This window comes from Salmo trutta, chromosome 15 (genome assembly GCF_901001165.1).
Source record: "Salmo trutta chromosome 15, fSalTru1.1, whole genome shotgun sequence".
In the NCBI taxonomy this organism is placed as follows: domain Eukaryota; kingdom Metazoa; phylum Chordata; class Actinopteri; order Salmoniformes; family Salmonidae; genus Salmo; species Salmo trutta.
Window position 1 is genome coordinate 14,099,649 of NC_042971.1, and position 21,831 is coordinate 14,121,479.

The 21,831-nt window shown below is 42.2% G+C and overlaps 1 protein-coding gene across 2 annotated transcripts in view; it reads left to right on the forward strand.

Moving 5' to 3' along the window:
- Positions 1-784: 784 nt before the first annotated feature.
- LOC115148530 (septin-8-A) overlaps positions 785-21,831 on the forward strand; it is a 50,743-nt gene continuing 29,696 nt past the window's right edge. Inside the window, exons 1-5 of one of the 2 annotated variants that reach the window (XM_029690482.1) lie at positions 785-1,133; positions 9,777-9,891; positions 10,170-10,365; positions 11,224-11,410; positions 12,965-13,126. In XM_029690482.1, coding sequence (XP_029546342.1) covers positions 1,104-1,133; positions 9,777-9,891; positions 10,170-10,365; positions 11,224-11,410; positions 12,965-13,126 — 690 coding nt within the window. In that variant the 5' untranslated portion in view covers positions 785-1,103. The remainder of the gene's footprint in view (positions 1,134-9,776; positions 9,892-10,169; positions 10,366-11,223; positions 11,411-12,964; positions 13,127-21,831) is intronic. The other variant, XM_029690483.1, reaches the window with a different exon arrangement.

Sequence of the window (21,831 nt, forward strand, 5' to 3'; positions counted from 1 at the left end):
GTTGTCACTTATTAAGCATCCTAAGTATTTTATATGTTTTTGTGGTCCACTTAAAGGTTGCTGTAGAGATCAAGAGTTGTTCTTTTCCCTATTTTATATAGAGAGAACTTAGAGTATTCTGAACATATTTTTTCCAAGGGGGGCATTGAGTTTTCAATATTGGTCTGGAATATCAGGAACTATTCTGCAAATAAGTTTAGTTTATATTCATGTTTACCAATACTGATACCTGTTAGGTTTGGGTCCTGTAGTATAACTGCAGTTATAAAGTGCAGTATAACTGCAGTACGTGGCAAATACTGCATCCAGAATAACACCGTTTTTTTACTGCAGTAATTTTGCAGTGTAATTGCATTTAGAGTGCAGTATACTGCAGTTGTTTTGCAATTACTGCATCCAAAATACAACAGTTGACTGCAGTTAATGCACTTTTACGACAGTTTCAAAACGGCAATCTTTTTTATAAGGGCAGTGCAAACAGGAGGTGGGAGAGAGGTCATCCCTGTCTTGTGCCCCTTTCTAAAGCGATTCATCAGTTAATGCATTGTTTGTGTGTATATCAGTACATTTGTAACAGCCTAAACATAACGAGACTTATATTTGATCAAATAAGCCTCACGTAATTCGACACTCTATCATAGACCTCCATACAAAAAAAGGGTTTATCTCATCCGGACAGATTTTGGGCGGAGTAAAATCCTCTCGCTTCGCCTCTTACTCTTTTGCATTGATGAAAAACGAGGCCAAATCAGGAAGTGCAGTCAAAGCTCTCCAAACTACAAATCCCGTGAACGACCTGCACTGCAAAAGCTTATCGATGGCTTTTCATAATCATCAGCGCTTGGAACGTCAATGATACAATGTTGCAAATGTTTCTTCATCTGCAAAGATAATAACAACCGTTCCAATTGTTCAGCGCGCTGTCCTGTCGTCGCTGGCATACCTCCGACAGCATTCCTAAACCAAATGGGAGTTTCCAGGAAGTGGCCATATTGCAAGCAATACCAAGCTAGTTTCCCTGTGTCAGTTTACGGAGAGAGTGAGACGAGGGCAGTTAGTTCCTTTTTGCCTAGCTCGGCATTAAAACATATACATTCCGCACCATGGCTGCTACGGATGTAGACATATTTTCCGTAAGTACACTAATACAGTTTTCTGCCTATCAGCGTATCGCAATATGCATCTATGGAAGGGAATTTGCAATTATTCGTGGAAGTGTGGACTAACCGTAGTGAGCAGAGATGGTGGAAGTGATTTCTCTCAATAAGTGTTCACGTTGGATTGTCCTGATGGTGTTGCGCTCAGGACATGGCTCATTAATTATTTGCGAGGTTCGTAATGAGTTGACTACATAAAGAGGCATATCGTTATTGCTGTATTGATAGTAGCCTATACCGGTAGTATGTGCATTGGTGTAATTCCTCATTGAGTTACACCAACTGATAGCTGCTCATACCACGGTATGGTACCTACAGGAAATTGTAGTGACACCAAATCTCCCTTTACAAGCATTTAGCCTACCCCATATTAGCTACAATGTAGCAACATTGTTTACTAATCATTGGTTGGTTTTATCTAATCATTGATTTGACCTACTTGCTTTGAGAAAATGTGGTTACATTGGAACTTCCTGTTTAAGCAGTCTAAAATTATGTTTAGGCTAGCCTACATACTCATTATTTAATGTTGTGATTGAGATTGAATTGCCTTTTTGAAGGGAAGATGGGCATCTTTTTGTTCAGTAGCCTAATTCACATCTCAGGAATCTTTTCTTTTTTTTAAGAGTATTTTTATATATATATTTTTTTTCCAGCACTTCATTGTTTCCGAGCACTATTAAACAGATTTTTTTATTTAACTAGGCAAATCAGTTAAGAACAAATTCATATTTTTCAATGACGGCCTAACCCGGACTTCGCTGGGCCATTTGTGTGCCGCCCTATGGGACTCCCGATCACGGCCGGTTGTGATACAGCCCGGGATCGAACCAGGGTCTGTAGTGACGCCTCTAGTACTGAGAAGCAGTGCCTTAGACCGCTGCGCAACTTGGGAGCCGTGATGTAGTAGTTCTCTGTCTGAATGCAACCCAAAACCTATCCTGAAGATACAATGTTGAATTGCATTGGATTCAACGTTTCTTCTCACAACCTCTAAAAGCCAGGATGTTGAATTCAAAACATATTTTAACTTCATATTTTAACTTCCAATCTGTAAGTCGTTCTGGATAAGAGCGTCTGCTAAATGACTTAAATGTAAATGTAAACTTACTTTACCAGTTGTCTGTACGGTTGGTCCTTTTGCAGGTAGGAATGTGATACAATATATCCAAAGGAAAGTATAATTACATTAACTTTTCAAAGGGCTTGTACGGAGTTCAGATTTCTATGATCTGAAACGTGCGCAGAACCACGTGCGCATGCTTCAGGTGATGGACATCTGAACGCACGACCAGCGCTTTGAAAAGTTGATGTAATTAAATCAAATAAAATCAATAATTGTCACGTGCTTCGTGTCAACCGGTGTAGACTAACAGTGAAATGCTTACTTACGGGCCCTTCCCAACAATGGAGAGAGAGAGGAAAAATATAAATAATAGAAAAATAATAACAAGGAATAAATTCACAATGAGTAACAATAACTTGCCTATATTCACAGGGTACCAGTACCGAGTCTATGTGCAAGGCTACAAGGTAATTGAGGTTGATATGTACATATAGGTGGGGATAAAGTGACTAGGGAACAGGATAGATAGATGGATAAACAGTAGCAGCAGCGTATGTGATGAGTCAAAAGTTATTGCAAATAGGGTCAATGCACATAGTCCGGGTAGCAATTGGTTAACTAATTATACTTTTATATGGATACAGTCTCGCACTCCAACTTGCAAAACGACCAACCACACGAACAACCGGTAAAGTAGGTTAAAACATATTTTCTTCAACATTCTGTCTTTTAGAGGTTGTGAGATGAAACTTTCCTGATCCAAACGCTCATTTATGCCCATCGTAGAATTCAATGTAATTCAACGTCTGGTCTTCAGGGCAGTGTTCATTTTGGCAGCTATTTTAGATTGTCTAGTTTTAGTCTTAATATACCTTTTTAGTTTTAGCCATGTTAAAGTAATTTCATCCTTCGTTAGTTTTAGTTATCAGTTGACTAAAACTAGACAATTTGTCTAGTTTTAGTCACAGCCATTTTAGTCACAAGTCAGTGCATTTTTTATATATTAAATGATGAATATTTAGGCACATTTAGATAGCCATATCCAACTAGGCCTACTATTCCTTCGTATACCTTAGCTGGCAACATTGATATTGTGGCAGATTTTAACCAATGCCAGCCATAATTAACTCTACAGGCTATAGAGCTTTGACTACAGGTTAAACAATTTACAGTTCTGATTTTCTCCACATAATCAAAGGGGGCAAATAACAGGGTCATTCAAAAATGCCAGAAGTGTTACTATACTTCTAAAATGTAACATTGTTTGAGTTTTTTCCCCAGGTGTCTCGTTATTGTCATAGTTTTAGTCAGGAAAAATGGGTAATTGACAAGTATTTTTCGTTATAGTTATTGTTGACGAAAATTAACACTGCTTCAGGCTACCCAAAAACTAAACCTGGATTATGGTTGCATGTAATCAAAAAACAATGCAAAATATGAATAGTGTGTGTGAGGCATGAGGCTACAAAGACACCACACAAGATGGTGTGATAAGCTTTTTTGGTACAGGTCCACAGTGTTGATTTAACTTTTAGCCAATCCATAAACACATTCCTTGAGTTGTTGAATTAGACAGTAAGCACTAAATTGCTGGGATAAGTAGATTAACAGAGGAGCCGCTCCTTCCTCAACTTGTCACATTTGATTTAGGGAAGGGAGATTTTTCACCCTAAAGAGAGAACACTCCCCAAATTGCAGATTGCATGCAGATACAGTACTCCCCATAGGTTCCATTGTATTGCCCAGTAGGGGCACTGATTACAGAATGATCAAGCCAAATGATTAGATTTGAGTATAGGGAATGCAGTGAAATTAGTGTGACGAACCACTGTGTCATTCCTATTGACTACCCAAGTTTTATGTTGTAGCCTACGTTGCAAGCAAGACGATTTGTTTGATGGGCACTGTTAATTATGACTGGTTATTGATGGGGAGGATGTATGGTTGATTGCATTGATAGGTTGAACAAAGTAGGGTGCACAAAGCTATGTGAAACAATCAGTGTCAAAACAATAAAACAAGAGTTGTAGGGGAGCATTGATCGTATTGTACAACAGCGATCTATTTTAGCCCTGATTTATGTAATGAATTGCCCGTAGCGGCTGTAGAATGTTTGATGCTTACTGACCCCTAAGAACATCAGATGTGTTATGATGCCAACATAATGCATAGCATTGGGCCACGCACATTGCCTTGAGATGGAAGGTATGCTAATGAGTTTTTAACACTGTTTTTTATTTTTAAGAATTACTTTTTCTTGTTGAAGCATATTAGTAATCCTAAAGTAGATGTGCATCTGGTGCTTGCAAACCAGTAGTGTTATTTTCTTGGATATCCACTTTTTCTTTGACTGTCTTTTATTCCCATCAGTGGAGGCTGCTCAAAGGAGGAAGGGGAGGAGGACCGTCCTCAGTGAATTTCATAAAAATAAAAATAGTGAAATTAAAAAAGTTATCATATATTCACGTGGCCAAATAATTGATTAAAACACACTGTGTTGCAATGGAAGTCTACAGTAGCCTCAACAGCACTCTGTAGGGTAGCACCACGGTGTAGCCGGAGGACAGCTAGTTTCCATCCTCTTGGTACATTGACTTCAATAAAAACCTAGGAGGCTCTTGGTTCTCACCCACTTCAATAGACTTACACAGTAATTATGACAACTTCCGGAGGACGTCCTCCAACCTATCAGAGATCTTGCAGCATGAACTGACATGTTGTCCTCCCAATCAAAGGATCAGAGAATGAATCTTGTACTGAAAGCATAAGCTACAGCTAGCTAGCACTGCAGTACATAAAATGTGAGTAGTTGACTCAAAGACAATACTAGAAAATTTTTCCAAAACATTTTTATGAATAAGTGTGTGTGAGAGATTTTGTATTTTTTTCCCCCACTTTCAGTTTCACTTACTTAGCAACAAATGCAGCTAGTTAGTTTAGTCTACTCAAACACCCGGCTCAAACAGTGGAATGCCATGTTAGCTAGCTGACTAACTATCCAACACAACACTGGAACTCTTCCAAGTCAAGGTAAGCTTTTGGTTTTATTAATTTATTGCCACCGGGGCCCACCGGTGTAAATGCTGAACTGCTTAATTGACTATACACTTCAACGTTACTGCATGATTGCAGCGGGTTTACTAACGCATTAGTTCTATTAGCTATGTTGACTAGGATGTTACTTTAGCTAATATGGTGATGACGATGTAGGCTGTGTGCACCGCTTATGACATGGTTTGTCTTGGAAAGGTTTTTTCGCCTGGTCACATACAGCTGATGTGTTGTGCATTGAAGTCCACAAACGAAGGGAAAAGGTGAGAGAAGGAATACAACGTAGCTGCTATGAAAGTGAACTGTTTTTACACTTGATCAGGGGTGTATTCATTCTGTTGAAAAACGTTTCTTAAACAGAAGCAAATGAAACTGGGATAAAAGTACCTGAAATTGTCTAATAGATAGTGCAACAGTTACAAATGAGACTAATGATTACACCCTAGATGGGCTAGATGCAGGCAAGTGTGTGCAAGGCGGTATTGAATGTGTCACTGTCTGTCACCTTAAAATTCTCTTCACCTGTGTGCCCCTACGTTGTAAACTTTCATTCATAGGCTAGGTTGTAGCAACCTCATGATGGGTTAAGGGAAAATTTGAGTATCATGTAGTAACCTAAACCTATTGATGCTACATTGAACTGGGTGAATGGAATATGAATGACAGTCATCCAATATGCTGTAAAAGAAATAAGGCCATGCTGTGGATTTTTTTTTTGTCCCCCCTCATCATAAACGGCACTGACCGCCACTGATCCCCATGATAATGAAGATTGTAACATTCTCTGTAGAACGATTTAGGACAGATTCTTGTAACCTGAGTGTTGCATAATCTGTTTTTATATTGACCATACAACACAGGACAGCCCGGAGCCTGGGCTGTCACATCCACTGTTGAAAAACACTGATTAGCTTAGGCTGTGTGGGCGGTCAATTATCCATGTTATTTGGAGTCCTATATCTCACCATCTGATGTCATGCATATGAACAAACCTATGAAACTGTGCTTTGTGACTCGCATTCTAATACTCTCGATTTGGCTGTAACGAAATGTATTTCCTGACACCCACAGATTGGTATGCTCCTGTCTCTCGTAAAATGGCCTCTGCTGTCTCCCCTCTCCTCGGTGTTGTTTTCTGTCTTTCCTTTTGGACCTAGGCGTGTGACGGGCGAGACGGAGGAGTTTCTGCCAGACAGGCAGCTCTGTGTATGAGTGTGTTTTATTAAAGAAAATATCGGCTTTCTTTTTCCTTGGATGCCTGCTGCCATGCGATGACCAAATCTCCACCATCTGCATACTGTAGACCTGTGCATACTGTGTTAATGTTTCTCCGTTATACTCTGTGTAGTGCCGGTAGCAGCAGTTGTGTCACTTCACTAAAGCGGACCGACTTCAGGTGGGGATGAAAATTCTACTGGAGGTCTCTGTCAGTCTGTCTGGGAATAAATCGTCCCAAGATCCATGTTTTGCCCTAAGGCTTAATGTTAGCATTAAGCATTTGTTTAAGTACTTTGTCATTTGTAATGTATTGTCACAGATAAAGCAAGGGACTGGACAAAGAGCTTTCAATTTTTGTCAAGGTTTACTAGCCTACCGGCAATTACATGGAAATGGAATTACGCAGAGACTCTGATTTTTCACTATAAAATGTACAGTCATGGCCAAAAGTTTTGAGAATGACACAAATATTAATTTCCACAAAGTTTTCTACTTCAGTGTCTTTAGATATTTTTGTCAATGTTACTATGGAATACTGAAGTATAATTTCAAGCATTTCATAAGTGGCAAAGGCTTTTATTGACAATTATATGAAGTTGATGCAAAGAGTCAATATTTGCAGTGTTGACCCTTCTTTTTCAAGACCTCTGCAATTTTCCCTGGCATGCTGTCAATTAACTTCTGGGCCACATCCTGACTGATGGCAGCCCATTCTTGCATAATCAATGCTTGGAGTTTGTCAGAATTTGTGGGTTTTTGTTTGTCTACCCGCCTCTTGAGGATTGACCACAAGTTCTCAATGGGATTAAGGTCTGGGGAGTTTCCTGGCCATGGACTCAAAATATCAATGTTTTGTTTCCTGAGTCACTTAGTTATCACTTTTGCCTTATGGCAAGGTGCTCCATCATGCTGGAAAAAGCATTGTTCGTCACCAAACTGTTCCTGGATGGTTATTAGAAGTTGCTCTCAGAGGATGTGTTGGTACCATTCTTTATTCATGGCTGTGTTCTTAGGCAAAATTGTGAGTGAGCCCACTCCCTTGGCTGAGAAGCAACCCCACACATGAATGGTCTCAGGATGCTTTAATGTTGGCATGACACAGGACTGATGGTAGCACTCACCCTGTCTTCTCTGGTTCATCTTTTTTCCGGATGCCCCAAACAATCGGAAAGGGGATTCATCAGAGAAAATGACTTTACCCCAGTCCTCAGCAGTCCAATCCCTGTACCTTTTGCAGAATATCAGTCTGTCCCGGATGTTTTTTCTGGAGAGTAGTGGCTTCTTTGCTGCCCTTGACTCCAAAAGTCTTCGCCTCACTGTGCGTGCAGATGCACTCCCACCTGCCTGCTGCCATTCCTGAGCAAGCTCTGTACTGGTGGTGCCCCAATCCCGCAGCTGAATCAACTTTAGGAGACTGTCCTGGCGCGTGCTGGACTTTCTTGGGCACCCTGAAGCCTTCTTCACAACAATTGAATCGCTCTCCTTGAAGTTCTTGATGATCCAAAAAATGGTTGATTTAGGTGCAATCTTACAATATCCTTGCCTGTGAAGCTCTTTTTGTGCAAAGCAATGATGACGGCACATGTTTCCTTGCAGGTAACCATGGTTGACAGAGGAAGAACAATGATTCCAAGCAACACCCTCCTTTTGAAGCTCCCAGTCTGTTATTCAAACTCAGTCAGCATGACAGAGTGATCTCCAGCCTTGACCTCGTCAACACTCACACCTGTGTTAACAAGACAATCACTGACATGATGTCAGCTGGTCCTTTTGAGGCAGAGCTGAAATGCATTGGAAATGCTTTTTGGGATTCAGTTTATTTGCATGGCAAAGAGGGACTTCACAATTAATTGCAAATCATCTGATCACTCTTCATAACATTCTGGAGAATATGCAAATTGCCATCATACAAACTGAGGATGCAGACTTTATGAAAATTAATATTTGTGTCATTCTCAACTTTTGGCCACGACTGTATACAAAAAAACCAACAACATTGATTTCAAAGTGTAACAAACCATAGGACTCTATGCACAAGGATTACTTTTAATAATTTCCACTGAACTTTTTACAGAAACACATTTAACGGGAGAACTGTGCAGATACAAAGTTTTGTAACAGAATAACATCGAGGGAGATTTTACTGTGATTCAGTTACCAAACTTTGCATCTGCACATTTTTTTTTTTACTTTTTAAATTGTTCAAAGTAGTCATTGTGCGTAGAGTTTTATGGTTTGTTAACATTGATTTTCAAAGTTTTTGGTTGGCATACATTTTAAAGTGAAAAATCTCAGCGTAGTTCTGGCACTTTGGAATCCACCCTACATATTTCTGAGCTCAGCCGTTTCCCATGCAAATCACTGGATCAAGAGGAAGTGTGGTGTTTCCTTTCCTAGGAACTTTTAACCAGAGTCTCTCTCTGAAAGGCACCATCTCATGATTCTTCTTATACTATTACTTTGCACTCCTATACGGACTCCATTCCCTGACTAGTGTGAAGGATGGATGCCTCGCAGCTTGTGTGACGTGTCCGTTCAGAGTTCATCTCTGGGGAGTTTGTGTCCACATCCGCAGTTCTGTATGATCCTTGAGAAAACACACTGGAGCAGGTTTTGTGTTTGTTTGCATTCCCTTTGTGGCCCTCGGTCGATTCCAGTTGCACACAGGCCTGCCTGCACTGCTCAGCTCTTAGGCTGTGTCCGGTGACATCACCCCTCCAAATATGCAGCTTTAGTAGGAAACGCCAAGCCAAACACATGTGGATGAGCCCATTGATCTCAAGATGGTCTCTCTGCTATCCCTGCACAACGGAGATGAGCAAGATAAGGGACTACATTATTGTTTACCCCCCCAATGGCTCATCATTAGAGATTAGCTGTTGTTCACTGAGGTGGGAGTAGGCTCACTCCCTAACCGTTGCACTTGCCAGATTTATTTTGTGTGACCTCAATTAATCCCACTTGATTTTTGGGATCTCTAGTCTCTTCTCTGTGCAGAGATGCCACCTCCTGTTTAAAGGATTACTCCAGCTCCCTCCTCAGCACTCTCCAGAGTGCTCATCTCATTATTTAAGCTTTAAGGCACATTATGATGAGCTACATGTCCTGTATAATGTATTATCAGAAAATGGCATATGCATAGGGAACAAATGGAATGTGGTGGTGGTATTTCGTATTGCTTATGTCCTCGATTCACAGTAATACATTTTCTCTGTGCTTTCACCCCCTCGCATATCTCTAGCCCTGCCATCATTGTTCATTTATTTAATACTTTCTTTTTGCAGAATGAAGAAAAGCGTAACCTCAGTTTGGGCGGCCATGTTGGTTTTGACAGCCTTCCCGATCAGCTGGTCAGTAAATCGGTGACACAGGGTTTCTGCTTCAACATCCTCTGTGTAGGTGAGTATCAAACCACATGGTAGTGCTACTGTTACTGCATTATCTCAGGGCACCCTATTCCCTATATAGTGCACTACTTTTGACCAGGGCCTATAGGGCTCTGGACAAAAGTAGTGCACTATATAGGGAATCGGGTGCCATTCAGTATGCAGCCAGGGTTGTTTCTGTCCTTGACATGAACGATAATTAAGACTTCTGCTGCGAAGAGGCTGAGAGAAGAATGTCCCCCCTGAGAGTTACTGAGGCCTAACAACACTTTTCCCTCGCTTGCCTCCTAGGGGAAACGGGTATTGGCAAGTCGACGTTAATGAATACACTTTTTAACACAATGTTTGAGAACGAGGAGGCCAGCCACTACCAGAATGGCGTGTGTATGCGGCCCAGAACATACGACCTCCAGGAGAGCAACGTCCACCTAAAGCTGACTATCGTGGACACTGTGGGGTTCGGGGACCAGATCAACAAAGAGGAGAGGTCAGCAGCAGATGCTTAGCATCCTACTTTCAGCTGTTCACTAATTCAAGCATTGCCATTGAGTCTCTTTATCCTTTTCATACTCTCACAGTGAATGATAACATGCCATCTTTTAGAGTAAATTGCTTACATTGCCTGGAATGTAGACAAGACAAGCACAGTCTGTCATTTTTCAGGACATTTTTTCCCCCCCTGAATGGAGCTGGGTTTAGAATGATGATGAGGATGACATTCTTGGTTTGAACTACAGCTGTGGGACTGAGTGTTTGTGTGATCTCCGCAGCAAGAGGGCTCACACGCCCCTGAATGATACAGTGGGAGGAACAGGCCATAACTCATGTTGTTTGGGAAAACGCTGCAGCAATAATGCGTCCCAAATAGTCTTTAAAGGTCATCAGTGACACGTTCTGGGAAAATAGCTTAGAGATGTTAAAGTCAAGGTTAAACATTGTGTATGTATGTTCTTGGCAAGCCTTTAGATCACTAATTTACCCTACAAGCTACAGTATAATGATGGACACAGGGATGTGACTAGTACTTTTAGTCCTTGATTTCACAAGCTAACCAGGGTTTAACAGTGACTTTATGTGATTATTGTTTTTGGCTCACTTCCTCAGAATGCTAGACTAAACACACTGGCATATTAAATGTTCACCTCTGTGACCTCTTAAATATATATTTTTACATGAGTAGATGCTGGATACTTGAATAAAGATCATTTCTGTACACAGACATCTGATATCCCCACTGGCAACTTTGAAAGAAACAAAGAAAGCACATGGGATAGTGGGATCAAAAGGAACCAAAGTGAAACTTTGTTTTACACACCGTAAAACTACATTGTGTTTCCTTTTGCAGTTATAAACCGATAGTGGACTATATCGACACACAGTTTGAAAACTACCTTCAGGAAGAGCTGAAAATCAAGCGCTCCCTCTTCAACTACCACGACGGGAGGATCCACATCTGTCTGTACTTCATCGCTCCCACTGGGCATTCACTGAAGTCCTTGGATTTAGTTACCATGAAGAAACTGGACAGCAAGGTAAAGGATCACTACCACCAATGCCTTGTGGGCAAAAACAGACTGCATCCTATTGTTTGACTTAGAAATATTTCACTTTGACTGGAATGAATTTCACACAGTTGTAGAATAGTCAGATATTCATGTAGGGCTGGGGACCCACAATGTCCTAGAAAAGGAAGCGACAGACATTCCACATAACATTTTATTGGATAGGATTTCCTGAGGTTTATATCATACCCTAGTGTATTGGTCAGAATGATTAAGCAAGTATGATGCTGTAACTTCTTACTTCTATGAAGATCTTTTTTCATTCATGGTTTTGTGTGAGTAACTGGGTATTGGGCAGCAGACCCATATTTTAGAACAATACATTGATTTCAGCCTATTGGAAACATGAATGGTCGGTGCCTTGATTAGTGAACTTGTGGAATTCATCACTATTGCAGTTGAAGCGTGGGTGAGGGAGAGAGTGTCACAACTAGCTACTTTAAAAAATTTTTTAAAAAAATTACCCAAAAGGGGTGGGTGAAATGTGTGAAACACTCAGGCTGAGACAGACCTGACAATGCATACAGTACTCAAACTCCTATTAGCGACAGCCCTACAGAGCTTGTATATCAGGCCGGTTGTACGGCCTATAAAGCGGTTCTAGGAGTGGTGGGGAGGAAATTACAGGCTTGTTTGTATCTGGTAATGCAATGACGCATATCAAACCGATAGTGTGGTTATGAGCAAAGCATAGTAGCTTACTTTAGCCAATACTCTCCTCCAGCATGGCTCTCTGAGCTGTCAGAAATGAACCTTTTCACAGGAGGCAAAGAGCAGGCTATAAATCAGCTTATATTTTATTTAAAGGTCTATGACGTAAAGCAGAGACAGGCAATGGTGTTTGACTTACACTTCCAGAAAGGCTATTAAGCCAGAACGGTGACAGTTAGAAAGGTGGTCTGGTCTAGGGACTGTAGAGATGGGTGTCTGCTCTTTTACCTCAATAGACTTTTTGTAAAGGATGGAAGAAACTATGTAAAACAACAATCACATCCGTTTTGTAGCAAAATTATTGTGAACTGTCACATCGAATAAGGCCTCCTTTTGACCTTAACAAACTATATCCTATATAGCCTGGAGGTGATGAGACGTCGGTGACTAAATCTGTCGTCCCAGTAATCCGAGGAGCCAAGGAAAAACTGTCACAATGTGTTTATTTTCCCATCTGTTTTAGAGCAGAGATGGGACACCATTCAGTTTGTTTTCTTAATTGCGGTTTGTTTTATTTTTCTGTGTGGGTTTGACTGAGCTCAACCCATCGTGGTTGCATAGTGCCACTTTAGCGACATTGAGTAATTTAAGTATTTGTTGATGATACTGTGGCAAAAATTCAGATGCTCTGACTCATTTATTTTCAGCATCTTATCTAATCATGCTTTGATTTATAATTTTACGACACACCCGCCTTGAAAACCTTCCAAACCTTTGCAGAATATCTGAAGATATTAAATTCGAAGGAATAACCTCAAAGCAAACCAAGTGGAGTTGATCTTAAGGCCAGAAATATAATTTTTTATCCTTTAGGTGAATATAATCCCCATCATCGCTAAAGCTGACACAATCTCCAAGAGCGAGCTCCATAAATTCAAGATCAAGATCATGAGCGAGCTGGTGAGCAACGGAGTGCAGATCTACCAGTTCCCCACAGACGATGATGCAGTCACCGAGATCAACTCCTCCATGAATGTGAGTCTCTCTGTCTTTGTACACTCACTCAGTGTTAACCTCACTGTATAGGAATGTATGGTTTTAATAGCTGCACATACTTTCCTCCCTTTGAAACTGCCTCCGTTTGTACTATTTTCCAACTGTAGAGAACTGTGAAGAACTGCACGAAGTGTTTTCTGTGCCAGCTATTTCCTATTATGTAAATCAGGGATGGGCAACTGGCAGCTCGCAGATAAAAAAAATAATTGTGTGAATGTAATACATACGTACATACATAGAGTTGAAGTCAGAAGTTTTACATACAGTTAGGTTGGAGTCATTAAAACTCGTTTCTCAACCACTCCACAAATTTCTTGTTAACAAACTAGTTTTGGTAAGTCGGTTAGGACATCTACTTCGGTTAGGACTACTATCTACTTTGTGCATGACACAAGTAATTTTTCCAACAATTGTTTACAGACAGATTATTTCACTTATAATTCACTGTATCACAATTCCAGTGGGTAAGAAGTTTACATACACTAAGTTGACTGTGCCTTTAAACAGCTTGGAAAATTCTTGGAAACAGCTTGGGGAAAAAATGATGTCATGGCTTTAGAAGCTTCTAATAGGCTAATTGACATCATTTGAGCCAATTGAAGGTGTACCGGTGGATGTATTTCAAGGCCTACCTTCAAACTCGGTGCCTCTTTGCTTGACATCATGGGAAAATCAAAAGAAATAAGTCAAGACCTCAGAAGCCTCAGAAGCCTCCACCTCCATGAGTCTGGTTCATCTTTTGGGAGCAATTTCCAAACGCCTGAAGGTACCACGTTCTTCTGTAAGAACAATAGTACGCAAGTATGAACACCATGCGGCCCTTATACCGCTCAGGAAGGAGACGCATTCTGTCTCCTAGAGATGAACGTACTTTGGTGCGACAAGTGCAAATCAATCCCAGAACAACAGCAAAGGACATTGTGAAGATGCTAGAGGAAACCGGTACAAAAGTATCTATATCCACAGTAAATTCCTATATCGACATAACCTAAAAGGCCGCTCAGCAAGGTAGAACCCACTGCTCTAAAACCGCCATAAAATAGCCAGACTACGGTTTGAAACTGCACATGGGGACAAAGATCGTACTTTTTGGAGTAATGTCCTCTGGTCTGATGAAACAAAAATAGAACTGTTTGGCCATAATGACCATCATTAAGTTTGAAGGAAAAAGGAGGAGGCTTGCAAGCCGAAGAACACCGTCCCAACCGTGAAGCACGGGGGTGGCAGCGTCATGTTGTGGGGATGCTTTGCTGCAGGAGGGACTGGTGCACTTCACAAAATACACTGCTCAAAATAAAGGGAACACTTAAACAACACAATGTAACTCCAAGTCAATCACACTTCTGTGAAATCAAACTGTCCACTTAGGAAGCAACACTGATTGACAATAAATTTCACATGCTGTTGTGCAAATGGAATAGACAACAGGTGGAAATTATAGGCAATTAGCAAGACACCCCCAATAAAGGAGTGGTTCTGCAGGTGGGGACCACAGACCACTTCTCAGTTCCTATGCTTCCTGGCTGATGTTTTGGTCACTTTTGAATGCTGGCGGTGCTTTCACTCTAGTGGTAGCATGAGACGGAGTCTACAACCCACACAAGTGGCTCAGGTAGTGCAGCTCATCCAGGATGGCACATCAATGCGAGCTGTGGCAAGAAGGTTTGCTGTGTCTGTCAGCGTAGTGTCCAGAGCATGGAGGTGCTACCAGGAGACAGGCCAGTACACCAGGAGATGTGGAGGAGGCCGTAGGAGGGCAACAACCCAGCAGCAGGACCACTAACCTCCGCCTTTGTGCAAGGAGGAGCAGGAGAAGCACTGCCAGAGCCCTGCAAAATGACCTCCAGCAGGCCACAAATGTGCATGTGTCTGCTCAAACGGTCAGAAACAGACTCCATGAGGGTGGTATGAGGGCCCGACGTCCACAGGTGGGGGTTGTGCTTACAGCCCAACACCGTGCAGGACGTTTGGCATTTGCCAGAGAACACCAAGATTGGCAAATTCGCCACTGGCGCCCTGTGCTCTTCACAGATGAAAGCAGGTTCGCACTGAGCACATGTGACAGTCTGGAGACGCCGTGGAGAACGTTCTGCTGCCGGCAACATCCTCCAGCATGACCGGTTTGGCGGTGGGTCAGTCATGGTGTGAGGTGGCATTTCTTTGGGGGGCCGCACAGCCCTCCATGTGCTCGCCAGAGGTAGCCTGACTGCCATTAGGTACCGAGATGAGATCCTCAGACCCCTTGTGAGACCATATGCTGGTGCGGTTGGCCCTGGGTTCTTCTTAATGCAAGACAATGCTAGACCTCATGTGGCTGGAGTGTGTCAGCAGTTCCTGCAAGAGGAAGGCATTGATGCTATGGACTGGCCCGCCCGTTCCCCAGACCTGAATCCAATTGAGCACATCTGGGACATCATGTCTCGCTCCATCCACCAACGCCACGTTGCACCACAGACTGTCCAGGAGTTGGCGGATGCTTTAGTCCAGGTGTGGGAGGAGATCCCTCAGGAGACCATCCGCCACCTCATCAGGAGCATGCCCAGGCGTTGTAGGGAGGTCATACAGGCACGTGGAGGCCACACACACTACTGAGCCTCATTTTAACTTGTTTTAAGGACATTACATCAAAGTTGGATCAGCCTGTAGTGTGGTTTTCCACTTTAATTTTGAGTGTGACTCCAAATCCAGACCTCCATGGGTTGATAAATTGGGTTTCCATTGATTATTTTTGTGTGATTTTGTTGTCAGCACATTCAACTATGTAAAGAAAAAAGTATTTAATAAGATTGTTTCTTTAATTCAGATCTAGGATGTGTTTAAGTGTTCCCTTTATTTTTTTGAGCAGTATAGATGGCATCATGAGGCAGGAAAATTGTGGATATATTGAAGCAACATCTCAAGACATCAGTCAGGAAGTTAAAGCTTGGTCGCAAATGGGTCTTCCAAATGGACAATGACCCCAAGCATACTTCCAAAGTTGTGGCAAAATGGCTTAAGGACAACAAAGTCAAGGTATTGGAGTGGCCATCACAAAGCCCTGACCTCAATCCTACAGAAAATTTGTGGGCATAACTGAAAAACATGTGTGAGCAAGGAGTCCTACAAACCTGACTCAGTTACACCAACTCTGTCAGGAGGATTTGGCCAAAATTCACCCAACTTATTGTGGGAAGCTTGTGGAAGGCTACACGTAACGTTTGACCCAAGTTAAACAAGTTATAGGCAATACACTCAATTAGTATTTGGTAGCATGTAAACTTCTGACCCACTGCGAATGTGATGAATGAAATAAATCATTCTCTCCACTATTACAGTGGGGGGGGAAAAGTATTTGATCCACTGCTGATTTTGTACGTTTGCCCACTTACAAAGAAATTCAGTCTATAATTTTAATAGTAGGTTTATTTGAACAGTGAGAGACAGAATAACAACAACAAAATCCAGAAAAACGCATGTCAAAAATGTTATAAAATGATTTGCATTTTAATGAGGGAAATAAGTATTTGACCCCTCTGCAAAACATGACTTAGTACAAAACCCTTGTTGGCAATCAGAGATCAGACGTTTCTTGTAGTTGGCCACCAGGTTTGCACACATCTCAGGAGGGATTTTGTCCCACTCCCCTTTGCAGACCTTCTCCAAGTCATTAAGATTTCGAGGCTGACGTTTGGCAACTCGAACCTTCAGCTCCCTCCACAGATTTTCTATGGGATTAATGTCTGGAGACTGGCTAGGCCACTCCAGGACCTTAATGTGCTTCTTCTTGAGCCACTCCTTTGTTGCCTTGGCCGTGTGTTTTGGGTCATTTTCATGCTGGAATACCCATCCACGACCCATTTTCAATGCCCTGGCTGAGGGAAGGAGGTTCTCACCCAAGATTTGATGGTACATGGCCCCGTCCATCGTCCCTTTGATGCGGTGAAGTTGTCCTGTCCCCTTAGCAGAAAAACACCCCCAAAGCATAATGTTTCCACCTCCATATTTGACGGTGGAGATGGTGTTCTTGGGGTCATAGGCAGCATTCCTCCTCCTCCAAACACGGCGAGTTGAGTTGATGTCAAAGAGCTCCATTTTGGTCTCATCTGACCACAACACTTTCACCAGTTGTCCTCTGAATCATTCAGATGTTCATTGGCAAACTTCAGACGGGCATGTATATGTATTCTTGAGCAGGGGGACCTTGCGGGCGCTGCAGGATTTCAGTCCTTCACGGCGTAGTGTGTTACCAATTGTTTTCTTGGTGACTATGGTCCCAGCTGCCTTGAAATCATTGACAAGATCCTCCCGTGTAGTTCAGGGCTGATTCCTCACCGTTCTCATGATCATTGCAACTCCATGAGGTGAGATCTTGCATGGAGCCCCAGGCCGAGGGATATTGACAGTTCTTTTGTGTTTCTTCCATTTGCAAATAATCACACCAAATGTTGTCACCTTCTCACCAAGCTGCTTGGCGACGGTCTTGTAGCCCATTCCAGCCTTGTGTAGGTCTACAATCTTGTCCCTGACATCCTTGGAGAGCTCTTTGGTCTTGGCCATGGTGGAGAGTTTGGAATCTGATTGATTGATTGCTTCTGTGGACAGGTGTCTTTTTTACAGGTAACAAGCTGCGGTTAGGAGCACTCCCTTTAAGAGTGTGCTCCTAATCTCAGCTCGTTACCTGTATAAAAGACACCTGGGAGACAGAAATCTTTGATTGAGAGGGGGTCAAATACTTATTTCCCTCATTAAAATGCAAATCAATTTATAACATTTCTGACATGCGTTTTTCTGGATTTTTTTGTTATTCTTTCTCTCACTGTTCAAATTAATCTACCATTAAAATTATAGACTGATCCTTTCTTTGTCAGTGGGCAAACGTACAAAATCAGCAGGGGATCAAATACTTTTCCCCCCCACTGTATTTTGACATTCTTACAATAGTGGTGATCCTAAGACAAGGAATTTTTACTAAGATTAAATGAAGGGAATTGTGAAACTGAGTTTAAATGTATTTGGCTAAGGTGTATGTAGACTTCCGACTTCAACTGTATACTCAGCATGAAAAGAAAAGTCCCTTTTTCAGTACCCTGTCTTTCAAATATAATTTGTTAAAATCCAATTTAAGTTCACAGATCTTAATTGTAAAGGGTTTAAACACTGTTTCCCATGCTTGTTCAATGAACCATAAACACTTAATGAACATGCACCTGTGGAACGGTCGTTAAGACACGAACAGCTTACAGACGGTAGGCAATTAAGGTCACAGGTATGAAAACGTAGGACATTCAAGAGGCCTTTCTACTGACTCTGGAAAAACACCAAAAGAAAGATGCCTAGGGTCCCTGCTCATCTGCGTGAACGTGCCTTAGGCATGCTGCAAGGAGGCATGAGGACTGCAGATGTGGCCAGGGCAATAAATTGCAATGTCTGTTCTGTGAGACACCTAAGACAGCGCTACAGGGAGACAGGACGGAAAGCTGATCGTCCTCGCAGTGGCAGACCACGTGTAACAACACCTGCGCAGGATTGGTACATCCGAACATCACACCTGCAGGACAGGTACAGGATGGCAACAACAAGTGCACGAGTTACACCAGGAACGCACAATCCCTCCATCAGTGCTCAGACTGTCCGCAATAGGCTGGACTGAGGGCTTGTAGGCCTGTTGTAAGGCAGGTCCTCACCAGACATCACCGTCAACGACGTCGCCTATGGGACAAACCCAGCTTCACTGGACCAGTCAGGACTGGCAAAAAGTGCTCTTCACTGAGAATCGTGGTTTTATCTCACCAGGGGTGATGGTTGGATTCGCGTTTATCGTCGAAGGAATGAGCGTTCCACCGAGGCCAGTACTCTGGAACGGGATCGATTTGGAGGTGGAGGGTCCATCATGGTCTGGGCCGGTGTGTCACAACATCATCAGACTGAGTTTGTTGTCATTGCAGGCAATCTCAATGCTGTGCGTTACAGGGAAGACATCCTCCTCCCTCATGTGGTACCCTTCCTGCAGGCTCATCCTGACATGACCCTCCTGCATGATAATGCCACTAGCCATACTGCTCGTTCTGTGCGTGATTTCCTGCAAGACAGGAATGTCAGTGTTCTGCCATGGCCAGCGAAGAGCCCGGAACTCAATCCCATTGAGCGTGTCTGGGACCTGTTAGATCGGAGGGTGAGGGCTAGGGGCATTCCCCCCCCCCCCCAGAAACGTCCGGGAACTTGCAGGTGTCTTGGTGGAAGAGTGGGGTAACAGCTCACAGCAAGAACTGGCAAATCTGGTGCAGTCCATGAGGAGGAGATGCACTGCAGTACTTAGTATCTGATGTGGCCACCAGCTGCATTGACTTACTTTTGATTTTGACCCCCCCCCCTTTGTTCAGGGACACATTATTCCATTTCTGTTAGTCACATGTCTGCGGAACTTGTTCAGTTTATGTCTGTTGTTGAATCTTGTTATGTTCATACAAATATTTACACATGTTAAGTTTGCTGAAAATCTACGCAGTTGACAGTGAGAGAATGTTTTTTTGTATATCACGTACTTATTACCGTAAAATTTTGGGTCACTTAGAAATGTCCTTGTTTTTGAAAGAAAAGCACTTTTTTGTCCATTTAAAACAACATCAAATTGATCAGAAAATACAGTGTAGACATTGTTAATGTTGTAAATGACTATTGTTGCTGGAAACGGCTGATTTAAAAAAAAAGAAAAAAAAAAGTAGATTTTTTTTTTTTAAATGGAATATCTACATAGGCGTACAGAGGCCCATTATCAGCAACCATCACGCCTGTGTTCCAATGCCACGTTGTGTTAGCTAATCCAAGTTTATCACTTTAAAAAGCTAACTGATTATTAGAAAACCCTTTTGCAATTATGTTAGCACAGCTGAAAACTGTAGTCCTGATTTAAAGAAGCAATTTAACTGGCCTTCTTTAGACTAGTTGAGTATCTAGAGTATCAGCATTTGTGGGTTTGATTACAGGCTCAAAATGGCCAGAAACAAATAACTTTCTTCTGGAACTCGGTAGTCATTCTTGTTCTGAGAAATGAAGGCTATTCCATGTGAGAAATTGCCAAGAAACTGAAGATCAAGGAAGAGTTCCTCTGTCCAGTGTCTGTTCTTTTACCCATCTTAATCTTTTTTGGTTGAGGTCGGGAGATTGTGGAGGCCAGGTCATCTGATGCAGAACTCCATCACTCTCCTTCTTTGTAGAATAACCCAGCCTGGAGGTGTGTTGGGTCATTGTCCTGTTGAAAACAAATTATAGTCCCACTAAGCCCAAACCAGATGGGATGGAGTATCGCTTCTAAATAAATCATACAGTGTCACCAGCAAAGCACCCCCAAACCATAACGCCGCCTCCTCCATGCTTCACGTTGGCTAATACACATGCGGAGATCATCATTTCACCCACACCGCGTCTCACAAAGACACGGCAGTTGGAACTAAAAATCTCCAATTTGGACTCCAGGCCAAAGGACAGATTTCCACCGGTCTAATCTCCATTGCTCGTGTTTCTTTGCCCAAGCAGTTTCTTCTTATTGGTGTCCTTTAGTAGTAGTTTATTTGCAGCAATTCGACCATGAATGCCTGATTCACACAGTCTCCTCTGAACTGTTGATATGTGTCTGTTACTTGAACTCTGTGAAGCATTTATTTGGGCTGCAATCTGAGGTGCCGTTAACTCTAATGAACTTATCCTCTGCAGCAGAGGTAACTCTGGGTCTTCCTTTCCTGTGGCGGTCCTCATGAGAGCATTCCTCATGAAGCTAGTTGAGAGAATGCCAAGAGTGTGGAAAGTTGTCATCAAGGCAAAGGGTGGCTTTTTTGATTGAACACTTTTTTTTGATACTACATGATTCCATATGTGTTATTTCATAGGTTTGATTTCTTCACTATTATTCTACAATGTAGAAAATAGTAAAAATTAAGAAAAATCCTTGAATGAGTAGGTGTGTCATTTTGACTGGTACTATATTTCACAGCGGTTTAGATGGTACAATGATTCTCGACATCAGGGATGGGCAACTTTTGATGGGGTCCACATAAAAACAGAACTCATCATGAGGGCCCACAGTGGCTCGTGGGCCCCACCATTGTTGGTAATTCGACCATGCTTAATTCAAGTTTAGACAGTCTAGTGGCCTGCTAACTTACCGATCAAATAGAAAATGGGCTAATTGAGTGACTGCTGATACACAGCTACATTTTGAAATTGCACCTTGTTCATTCTATTATTCAGTAAATTAAGACCCTGACTGAGTTTAAAAACATTTGGATTTTTTTTTGTTGTGAAATTGGGCTGAGGGCTTACGAAAGGGGGCCGCCAGTTACCCATCCCTGCTCTACGCTATACTTTTTTGTTTTGTCACACTCTGAAATTAGGCAAACTATTTGAATTTTAGCAACCAGGAAATGACGAAGCCCTTTCTGCATAGTGCATCTTTTAAGAAAAGCTTTCAATCGTGCCAGCCTTCTCTTAATGCACAGTTCAGACACCGAATAGAAATTAAGTCGTTTTTAATTCTTAAGTCTATTGACGCACCTGTGCGTAATACAAATGTCCCCATCAAAATCTGTCAGTTTAAGCTAGAGATCAGGTTTTTAGCATGGTCTCCATCTCAATCCGCCTATGTCGGCCTTCCGCATCTGCGGTGGAAGGTTGCCGAGCTACAGAGGTGTTTGTCAGACCATGAGACATCC